The 12,059-nt window shown below is 38.8% G+C and overlaps 1 protein-coding gene across 1 annotated transcript in view; it reads right to left on the bottom strand.

Moving 5' to 3' along the window:
- Positions 1-12,059, bottom strand: part of EGFR (epidermal growth factor receptor) — a 1,653,396-nt gene that overhangs the window by 64,062 nt on the left and 1,577,275 nt on the right. The window contains exon 26 of the mRNA XM_044064990.1: positions 5,277-5,324. Within this exon, the coding sequence (XP_043920925.1) occupies positions 5,277-5,324 (48 nt within the window). The remainder of the gene's footprint in view (positions 1-5,276; positions 5,325-12,059) is intronic.

Here is a 12,059-nt window from a genome sequence, read left to right as displayed (position 1 = left end):
GCTTGGATGGTGCCTTGAGGTAAAAGGCACTGAGGTATATCTGGAAAAAATGGCAGCTGTTCCTGAAGAAGTTGAGGAATGTCCAGAAAAGGAGGAAGGGATTTTCACCCCATGCAATACCCTGATGAATGATCAACAGAACCCGAAAATTCTGAGTAATCGTTAACCAATTGTGAAGCGACAGTGAAAGATAAAGAGATAAAGGATCCTGACTTAGAAAGGAGTGAAGAAAGTAATCAGACAGATGCTGTCTTTTCTGGAAAAGGAGGCTTCTGAGCTGTAGAAGTCTACATAGACTTAGTAGAAGGAGCCCTTCTAGATCCCTTTTTATCTTTGGGAGGAGGGCAAGACTGTCTATGTAAAAAGGCAGGGTTGCATGGATAATTCCTCTGAAATTTGGAAAAAGGGAAACAAAAATATGTTTCAATTCCTGGAAAGCCTTACCATTTTCCTGCAGGGACTTAAAAAGCTTAGCAGCTGCAATGCCAAAGAGACTTTTATTGTCCAGAGCAGCATCCATCAATTTAGCTTTAATCTCATCAGACAAAGGTCGCAGGTGAAGCCAAGAATAATGTCTTAAAACAGAAACAAAAGCAACAGCTCTAGAAGAAGCATCAGCTGCATAATAACTACATCTAATAAAATGATGGGCCACTTAAGAAGAGGGGCCAATAAAGAAAGGGCCAGAGCCTTCCTCTCAAAATCAGAAAGGTCAGAAATAACCTGATAATCCTGAGAGAGAGAGAGAGAGACAGATGTGCTGAAATATACCTGGTCATGTGGTACTGGTAGTTAATAGCCCAAAAGACTAAGGTAGCAACAGTGTACATTTTTTTGCCCAGCCTTTCCATGGTCCTACTGTCCTTTTCAGAAGGAAGTTGCTGAAAAAGTGTCCAACAAGACAGGAGGGACGGCACAGAGCTTAGGAGACCCCATCTGGAAGAGTACACAATAACTCTTCTGGACGTCAGAAACCTGGGTACAGTGCAATTTAAAGAACTGCATGATATGAGAGATAGTATCCCCGTAGGAAAGTTTTCAAAAGGGAGAATCTGGACTAATGGAGTCATCCTCCTCCTCAGAACCATAGTCTAATGGAGAAGAAATCTGACAGGAATAACCCCAAGACTCTTTCCAAGAGACCAAGAGTCCAATTCTTCATCAGAAAAGTCCTGCTCCCTAGACTTCTTAAGAGAAGTAGATGACCAGGGAGAAAGACAAGAACAGAAACTTCCTGGGGGGGCTTCAAGGCCAGGAGTGCATTAAACAACCCCTGTGTGAAATCCTGCCATTCACGCTGAGGATCCTTAGAAACAAGGGGAAATAGGTTTTCTTTTCTGCTTCTTTTTCAAAGGGACATCAGCCCAAAAGATCTGAGGAGGTTCAGATCCTTGCTGACATTCAGTCAGAATAGTGGAAATCTCCTCTGGAACAAGAATCTGCAGAACACCCCTCGATCCCTCGGATATGATCAGTCATGGTTCCTCCTCAACATCTGTAAAGGATGTCTGTAGAGCCTCTGAAGACATGCAAGAAGCTGGATCCTTGCCAGTCTCTGAAGTGGTTGCAGCAGAGGAATCCAGTGGAATAACCAGACAATACTCTGGGCTTTCACCAGCCTTGATGCTTGACAAATCGGGCATGACATATGATTGTGAGAAGCACTCAAGCAAAACAAATTGCTCATGACTGTCCTTATGAGGAATCTGCCTCCAACACTGACATTTTCCCTTTCTGGTTGACATGTAACCTCACAGCAAAAAAAGAAAAAAGTCAAGATAAAAAGAAAAATCTAAATGGGGCACTTACCTGAAATGGCTTGGCAACTAGCAGATGAAGGGGCATTCGGACCGATGATTGAAGATGTTATTTGGACTGCTGGAAAAGAAGTTTGGAGGTATGCACATCTGTATATTGCACCTTTATGTTCTTCGCTGTGAGTGGGGAGCATACATGTGATGCACAAAGTACTTCTAAAAAACCTAAGGCATTGGTATACGGGCCGGATGTAGGGTTACCCTTGGCAGAGGATCCCCTTAGAAAGGAATAATGCAACAGTGATATGGCAAGTCATCTATGGTGATGGCTTTCAACTATAAACCTCAAAATGTCAAGGATATTTTGAATAAGAATTGGAACAGGGTATTTGGGACCATAGGACTGATCCCCAAATTAGGGAACAGTCCTGCAATAGTATATAAAAGGGGTAGAAATATTAAGGCATTTATGGAGAGAGCAAGCAAAGGAAATAAAGGAGGTAGAGATGGTAATGTTAAGATGGCGACATGCGGAAAAATGCTCACAGTGTTAATTTATATTGAAAGGTGACAATATTAAAGTAAAAATGACACCAAACCAATAACAGCAAAAGGAAGGTATACTTGTGAAACTAGTGGGGCTGTGTACATTGCTATTTGTTCTTCCTGTTGTGTTTTGTGTAGGGAAGACTGAGCTTGCATTACAAAAATGAATGTACCAGCAAAATTACCCTTTTAGAAAGAAAGATGACAACACCCTTAGTAAGCATGCCATCAACTGTTTAAGTTTTAAAAAGTTTAATTTGTTTTTGAGAAGGTGGCTAGAAATAAGAGGGGTGGAAATTAGAAAACGTTTTTAGAACAGAGAACTTTATTGATAGTCATTTATTTTTATTTTGGATTTGTTTACTGGGAAAGTCTGGCTGGGTTTCAGCCTATTTTCAGCAAAGGCCTGGGGAGAAAAGCTCCAAGACAAATCTTAGCAAGGAACAAACATTGTAAAATCATAGTGTACCAAGAGTTTCACATAATACATATCTCAGAACACAGATCACAGAGAGCAGTAGGGAAAGAAATATATACATACAGTAATTCATGGAAATATCATAGTATAAATGATAACCAGCTTATAAGCCTAAACAAGATAGAGAGGCAGTGTAGAGCAGAGACGCTGAAGATGCAGAGGAGGAAAGATGAAGCAAGGTAAGAAATAACAGAGGAAGAGGGAGACGTACTGAAGAGAAAAATAGCACTAGGGGAAAGTGGTTATAGTAGGTTTGTGGCTATAAAGATTTAAGAAGGGATGGGAGATTGTGCTGGGATAGGAGGGAGGGTAAGAAATTAATAGTTGCTAGAATTTATTAATTATATGTTAAAAATTCATCAGCTGAGGCTATTGTTGCAGTAGTGTCAGATGAGTACATAATAGGGAAGACAGAAGGCTTAACCAGGCCCTGAGTAAGGGCAGAGCCAGTGGCTAGTTCGGTGGTTCTTTAGGTTTTTGAAGTAAGTAAAGATTAATTGTAGAGATAATACACTGAGGGATACTGTTCCAGATTCTGGTGATGTAGTTGGAATATAGAGAGTCTCCAGCATTGTTGCTAGACCTGGAGATCTGTAGAAGGGATTGACTTGAGGAGTGGAGAATGTGAGAATTGGTGTAAGGCTGGATCAGATGTTGGAGAGCTGAACATTTGTCTGGTTGGTGTATCAGTCCTTGGGCAATATTTAGCCGAGTGTAAGTTAGGTAGTTGGGTAGTTCTAGCCAGTTAAGTTATCCCAAAGCAAGGCAGTGGTGAGTCCTATGAGGGAGGTTAGTTACAAATTTTGCTATTTTATTGTAGCATGCCTCAAGTTTTGCTAAATTTGTTTTAAGTTGGTGAAAATCAGGGAAGCATACATAAGGGTAGAAAGCAGATGAATTCTGGCAATTGCTTGTCTTGTATCGCTAGGAATGGTTTGATTCTATAGAGTGAGCCTAACTTCACATGTGTCTTTTTGATTGCTAGGTGTATGTCAAATTTCATAATGGCACCTAGTAATTTTGCTTGTGATACTGTTGCTATTGTGGAGTTGTTAAGAATAGACTTTGAACAAAGATGAGTAGTCTAGGAATTTGCAAGGGAAAAAGATCATAATTTTTGTTTTACTTGGGTTAAGAATAAGTTTAGAGTATGTTAACCAAGAATCAGTAGCATTTAACATTGTTAAATTCTTCTTGCTTCCCTGGTTTGAATAAAAAGATCAGTATTTGTAGTGCTTTGACTTTAAGAGCTGACAAGACTGAACAAGATTTAAAAGAGTTTATTACGCCAAACAACAAAATAATATTGATTTCTTTTGATCATTACCATATTCAAACATTCCTAAATATTTCCATATTTTTTTAAATATTCAAAACAATGTTATAAATTGGTAAGAATTGATTAATATTTGTGGTTTTAAGTGATTTTGTCTATTATATAGTTTTTGTTTTATTAATTATATAGAGTGTTTATAACAAGTTTTATTTTAGTGAAATTAATTAACTGGATGATTGGACTGTTAAACTATTTAAGGACAGGAAATTGTATGCTTCTTGATTCTGATGAAGTTCCTTGTCATAGCTGGAACAAATGAGATTAATTGTGAATTGTTTTTGTTTATTTAAAACAACCGTGAATTGACTGTGAATTGGTTTGAGTACACTAAACAGATTTTAACTGCTGTTGTGTGTGTTGTTTCTTGGGACATCGGTGAATGAACAATTTTCACCCACAAAAGGGAGTGGCAGATCTATGCTAATACCTGAATGACCCTTTACCAGAATGCTCAATAGGTATATGTGTGTGGGGCTGCTTACAGAAAATCCCCCGACGACTGCTTCAATAATAACCCCTTTCTGTTAGCTCTTACCCTAGGAGGGGAAAACAGGTCAACTAATCAACAGATAAACATTCCAGTGCCACAGAGGGATAAAACCTGGACTACATCCCAGTCGACCTAACTTTAATCAGAGTCTCGGGCAACTAACGTAATGATAGGGAATGGATGTGCATATTTGTCTCAAGGGTGGGCAGTTACATGGGCATTCTCCTTAGTGATACCATGTGGAGGCTAGGGATGTTGCATCAAGGAGGTGTACCTTAAGGAAGGGTTTGGGTGGTGTGCATGTCTGAGCTGCTGCAGAGAGAGAGAGGTCGATAAGCCATATACCCCTCATTGCATGCCCCCCCCCCAAGCTCATCACATAGTCACACCGGGAGGGGTGGATTAGTAGGTAAGGCATAACAGGAAAAAAGCAAGCAGAATGGTGATGGCCAAGACCCCAGGATGCCCATAGGCACTATGACTGACCCCAGGAAAAATTAGAGGAAGCCTGGGGGATCAACATAGCTAGCAGACAAAACAAAAATGTCACAGGTTAGTTTAAGCAGTTAAAGCAAGTTAACATAAGCAAGAGCAACCTAGTTGTGACAGGTTCTTCTAGGTACAAAGCTTGTCCAAGATCTGAAATACAGTTTGTATGGTCACACTTACCCCATTTCTGTTGATGCAAGTTGATGGAGAGTTGTTACTTATGATACTCTGGAGAAAGTAAAAGCAGAATAAAATGTGAGTTCCAGAAGCAATTTTCTTTATTATTTCTAACAGACAAAAAAAAAAAAAAACAGATCAACATTGCTGCTTGTTACACATTACTTACAGGAAAAATCATCTATGCAATAACTGGCATAAAATATAACCATGTGGTTAACAGGGTGTAACGATGACTACATCATGTACTGACCATCCTGTATTCTAGTCATAAACAGGTGAACAATGCACTATTGGTATTTAATTGCTTAAAATGGCAACCATTTCACATAAAGGACAAGAAACTAACATGTACAAACATGTCTGCAGGTAGTACAGAGGCAGAAAGCCATATTGTTCTTGCCCCATTTTACTCTACTCGACTTTAGCTTGTTGGAATTCAGACTTCTGGCTCATCATCTGGCTTAATGAGTGGTGAAAAATTGAGGCATGTTCAAGAGAAGATAAAGCTGAGGACAGTTGCTGCTACAGCATTGGTGACATAGGTCATGGCAACAGTTTGTACCTCAAGTCAACAGGTCAAATAAGGCATGGAAAAAACTAAGACTGCATATTAGTCAGGTGGAAATCGTAATCCTAGAAAAAAACCTGTCCATAATTCTGGCAGACACTTTGGGCAAAAATTAGTAGTATTCATGCAAGGCACAATATCTGTCATGGTTCTGCAAGTGCTGTTACTGTCATCAAAAAGTGCTTATGACTCGAGATCAAATTGACCTGTACAGAATTTATGACCATGACACAATACTGTGAATGTAGGAAACCAACGATCTGCGAGAATAAGGGATGGTACAGCAACAGCCAGAAAATGTACTGTTTAAGGAAAAACCTGTGGAAAGCCCAAACTGATAGGAATACAAGAAAAGCCATTCATTATGCATGCAGTGATATGGGCCACCAGGTCTATGTCAGATGATCGTGTTTTCAGAAACTTGAAATTTATATAGTCGAAACAAAAAAAAAAATCTGCCTTTTTTTAACATTTTTGTAAGGGGCCAAGGCCCCCCTACAAATTATACATATACCAACTCCAATATCACACTACAATGAGGAAAAGGGTACATTTCCCGATCCTCACAGTACTGTGCTCTCCATTCAAAAGCTTCAAGTTTGCAAAATCTCGATCATATGATCTCGACCATTTGAATTTCGAGTTTCTGAAAACTCGATCAACTGATAGGGACCCAGGGCCAATGAGTAGCCAGATGGTCCCACAAACAATTTCTTTGCAGACTGGAAAATAAAAAGAATGAAAGCAAGACTATACATACTTATTGCTGCTTTGTCCGAATGCCCTCTGCAGGGCAGGCAGAACAAACTGCTGATTTGTCAAAGAACATCAGCTCTCTTTTCATTGCATTGTTCTACTTTTCATATGTTATTTATTCATTAACCATGCATGGCATTCCAAGCAGAAATCCCTCTTTTCAAAGATGACACAAGACCAGACAATACTTAATTACTCGGAGTGGCAAAGAATGCAAGCTTAGAAGAAGGAAATCAACCCAGAACTACACATGCCAGCAATTCCTCAAATCCTACAAATATAAAAAATTAGAATTCAGGGATTCAGTATGTGAGGAGCATGTAGTGGACGAGAAGTGTTAGTGAAATGAGGAAATGCTTTCTAACTTTGCCTGTATGGATACATCCCCCTAGCATGAAACTGTACAGGGAAGAATACAGGAATAACTAAATCATGTAATATAGTTAACATGTTTTCTAGAAAGGAAATCTGTTTCAGACTCACATAAATGAATCAGCGGATATCATGTACACTTGACAATAGTCAGTTTATCTCAAACATCGGTCAGTGGATACAATGAGCATGTGTTAATTAACATAGTAAAGACAAAATTTGCTACCAATGGAAGTGTTTTTCATAGTTTGTCTACAAGAAAAAAAAAAGCATGCATTTGGACATCATAAATATGATTGTCCCTCCTATACTGCCCAGCCGGCAGCAGACCTTGCATAATTAGCACACCTTTCAGTAATAAAATAAAGCAGTTTCTTGTAGGCTGTGTTGATAAAATAAACTTTTAAAATTCCCCACTGAACAAGCAAGTCCTGAATGCATGCCTGCCATTACATTCTCTTTGGCAGGGATGTTTACTTCATGTATATTTTGTATTTTCCAGGTCTTTTGAAAACAAGTTCCTATTTCTGTGAACAGTAAGAAGCTCTAGTGCTACTCTTTTATAACAAACTTTGGAGGCAGAGGGGTGTGTACGACTAAATGGTAAACAAGTGTAAAACAGCTACCGTATTTCTCCATAAATAAGACCTAACCAGAGAATAAGGCCTAACATGGTTTTCCAGGGTGGTCATGATATAAGCCCTACCCCCAAAAATAAGCCCCAGTTAAGATCATCAACAACACACGATGGATGTGCTGAATTATAAAATAATACTATTATTGACACCTGCTGACTGAGGTTATTGCACTCTGCTCGCCATTTTTGGACCATTCAGACACCCAGCTTTTTTTCTTTGCAGAAAGCCATAAGATTCTTTCCCCGGAAGTCCGGTACAATTCTTACTGTAACCCTAATCCTCACTCATACTTGACGTTTGAGATCCTTGGCCCATAAATACTGGCAAGTGTACTTTGACTGGTCAAAGTACAGACAATGCACGTAAAACATATGTACTTGATAATGAACAGGTGTGGTTGTGTCCTCTTAACTGTCACCATTTTTGTTGCCACTCCTGTCTCGTAAGTCTTCAATTACCCACCCCCCCCAGACAAGATGAGTGCAAAAAGAAAGAACTATTCTGTCGCGTACTAGAAAGGAATTGTGGAGGACTCCCAGGGAAAGAATTTGATGGCTTTCTGCAAAGAGAAGAACTTGGATCTCCGAATGGTCCAAAAATGGCGAGCAGAGTATGATAACCTCAGTCAACAGGTGAACGAGGGAAATGCTAAGAAGTGCAAGTGTGGATCAGGTTGGCAACCATTATTTCCTGAGCTGGAAGACATCATCTGTGAATGGATTGCTAACAGGAGAGCAAAGGCGTTGGTTGTGCGCAGGGCTGATATTCAGGCATTTGCCCTTGCAATGGCACCACAGTTAGAAATAACCCCAGAAGAATTCAAAGCATCACAACATTGGCTAGATGGAGTCCTTCAGCAATATGAACTGTCTCTAAGAAGATTGACAACGCTGTTCAAGCAGGAAGATACTGAAGTTATTAAACATGCACGTGCATTCAAGTCCTTTGTTGATGGCATCAACTTTTCTAAATACCAACTCTCCAACATGATTGCTATGGATGAAACTGCAATGTTTATGGGCCAAGGATCTCAAACAACAATTGATCAGAGGGGTGCCTCCTCAATCTACATTCCCTGCACTGGTAACCTGTATTTTGGCTATTCATCTAGATGGAAAGAAAACCCCACATCTAATCATTAGTAAGGGCAAGAAAGATGAGATTGAACATGTTTCAGGCATTTACATTCTTGAAACTGAAAAAGCCTGATTGCACACAAGCAGTTATAAGGAAGTGAGTGGATGTAATGCTGCCACTTGTTTTTCGAGGTGGTGAAAGAGGTCTGCTAGTCTGGGATTAAGCCAGCAATCACCACACTAAAGACATGAAGAACTTCCTTGCACAGAGAAGAACAGATCAAATAATATTTCCCGTAGGAATGACTGCCTATCTCCAGACTCTTGATATTGCAATAAACAAGCTATTCAAGGACCATTTGCGGATGGAACTCAATGACTACATTGAAAATAGAATGATGAGAAATCAGCGTGGAAACTTTGTGAAGCCTAGCCTGCAGGAGGTCATGACTTGGGTGAAGAATTCATGGAATAAAATCACTGACAGCTGTGTTGTCAATGCACTACGAGCAGGCTACATGGACAAGCAGTGCTCATTTAAGGAGAGCTCTGTTGCTGGGCATGACAGATTTGGCAAATGGTTCTACAGGAAATGGAGTCACAAGAAATTCAGGCCGGAATTTGTGGGTTGGAGACTTATGACAATGTTCCAGAAGAAGATGACATGATTGTATTTGAATAACTTTTCCATTATCAGGGCAACAGAATGGATTACTTTTGCTTTCAGCTGCCAGCAAGCTCTTGTCAGTTTTCTGACTTTATTGCGTTAAGGTAACATTTCATTATCAAGGGGTAATTACAAAGTAAGGCCACTAGTTCCCAGACTTCATTTTTATGACTTTCCATCATTCTTCTCTTATAGTTTGAGTAAGGAATAAAGAAAGCATCATCACTCAAAAAGTGGCAGTTATTCACCTGTTTTATTCCCCTCCTCCAATGCACATGTATTGAGATTTTTCTACACTTTCTATTAAGCATGAAATATTTCACTGTGAAAGCCAAGATGTAGATATTCTAAGTTGAAATGTTTGTTGCAATGTTTATGTTAGAATTCTCACACAACTATTAACGTGTTACCTAGAACTGTTGCCCAGTAATGGAAAAGTACCAAATAAATGTCAATTTGTGTACATGAATAAATGTAGATTGTTGTATGGGGGGGGGGTAAATAAGGCATCCCCTGATAATAAGCCCCAATGCGTACTTCAGCGGGGGAAAAAGTATAAGATCCGGTCTTATTTTCGGGGAAATATGGTAGCTTTGCTTCAAAGTGTTAATTTAATAGTTTAGCAATTTAATTGTTTACAAGTGTTAGCAAACTGATGAGTTTACTTAGTAGTGATTTTTAGCAACAAAGTTTACAAGAAAAAAAATGGCCTTTTATTATAAAATGTGATTGCAAGTATAAAGTTGTGCTCTGCTTGATGGTAATCGTTTTTGCATACTACTTTTTAAACCCTTGGACTTGATCTTTAACAGTAAATGATATTACTCAAGGTATGGAAGACAGATGGAGATAATTTTTTAGCGGCTGCAGAGCCAATATGGACTTTATGCCTTACAGTTCTATAGTATTTAACCCTGCACAGAAAATGTTTCTTACATTTTACATTCTGAGGCTCTAAGGAGAATAAGAGAAGGTTAAGATGTGTACCTATATTTTTTCTTTAATACTAATGTATACTTTTCTGTGGTGTCACTTGAACTGAAGCAAAACTAACCATGATAGGATGGACCACTGAAAGCTGAGCTCCCCATGCTCTAATTCTATGTGTAGGTAGGATGTGTCCTGATAGAATTTCAAAGTGTGCTGTGTTGGTAGCTGGAATTAGAGAGTGCTGTGTGCAGCTTTGTTATATACCTCTTATTGGTGTACGCAACTATAAATATTTTTCTCATGATAGTGAAAATATGAAACTTGATTTTGAGTTGTACTGTACCCTGTAAATTAAAATGTCTTTCTTGCTAGTGACTCTTTTAGCAATACTGTTCAGTATTGACTTAACAGCATCCTATATTCCTTCCCAAGGACCACAAACCTTGTTGTAGTGGCAAGTCATGCTTTCGCCATTGATACTGAAGGGTCTCAGCCTTGAAGTTCAAGTAGAGGTATGTGGGATATGAGATATGCTCCAAATAAATTGAATGGCCAGGTCTCCAAAATGACCAAAGACAATCAGAAACTGATATTAGGATCTCAATGATAAAGATGACAGAACCGGGAAATATCAAGATAAAGTTGTCCTGGCTGGTCCCTGTGAGTGAGTTTGGGACATTAAGTATTTGCACTTACTATAGATGCATCAGCTTTCTCCCTCCAGCAGAAATTCGGTCTTGATAAATGTGCAAAAGCAACCTTTAAAGCAGGAAAGTTACTGCACCAAGAAAATATAAGCATCGGACAGGAATGTGAAATAAGAGAAGTTGAGCAAGGGGGCATGTATAAATATTTGGGAACTGATGAAGGATCAACAATAAAACATGAACAAATGTGAATAAAACTTAGCAAGTTATATTTTAGAAAGCTAAAATTAATACTGAAAATAGCTCTGACCTCTAGGAACAAAGTCCAAGCTATAAACCAATTTGCAACAAATCCACAAAAAAATGTCCACAGGTCCCAGATAAATGTTCGATTCAGTAAAATCACAAATCCAACAAACAGCAAAAGAGTCGAACAATCCGATGGCTCCAGGCTCAAATTGATAAAAAACTAGTTTATTAAATAGACGTAAGCGTGTTTACAGTTAATCCAACTGCTTCTTCAAATGTCTGAAGAAGCAGTTGGATTACCTGTAAAAGCGCTTACATCTGTTTGTTTAATAAAATAGTTTTTTATCAGTTTGAGCCTGGAGCCATTGGATTGTTACACTTTTTTGGTGTTTGTTGGATTTATAAACCAATTTGCTGTTCCTATTCTAACTTACAGTTTTGTGGTGATTGGCCCCAAAAGGCATTGGATCAGTTGGACATGAAAAAAAGGAAAATGCTTCATTCTTATCAAATGATCCATAAAAATCAGTGCATACCAAGATTATATATTGCCCGTTATGAAGGAGATATGGGCCTCCTCAAAATTAATTACATGTATAGATGTGCAATCATAGCACTGTATACAAACTTGCTGACCTCACAAGATACAAATCTAGAGCAAGTTTTAGAACATGAGGAAAACAAGTCTAAGATGACTTCCCTGCTTAGTTTAAAATCAAATCAGAAGTAGGAAAAAAAAAATCAGGCAGCAACTGAATGTGCTCCCCCAAAAAAATACAAACAAAAGAAAGAATAAAAGGTGAAGGATCAGATGAGGTCAGTAAATGTGGTAAATGCGTAAGTATAGTTGCAAGTACAGAAAACTCCTGGAATAACCTCA

The sequence above is a fragment of the Protopterus annectens genome, chromosome 3.part0 (assembly GCF_019279795.1).
Source record: "Protopterus annectens isolate FY-2018-M chromosome 3.part0, PAN1.0, whole genome shotgun sequence".
NCBI lineage: Eukaryota > Metazoa > Chordata > Ceratodontiformes > Protopteridae > Protopterus > Protopterus annectens.
This window is presented reverse-complemented; position numbering and strand designations above follow the sequence as displayed.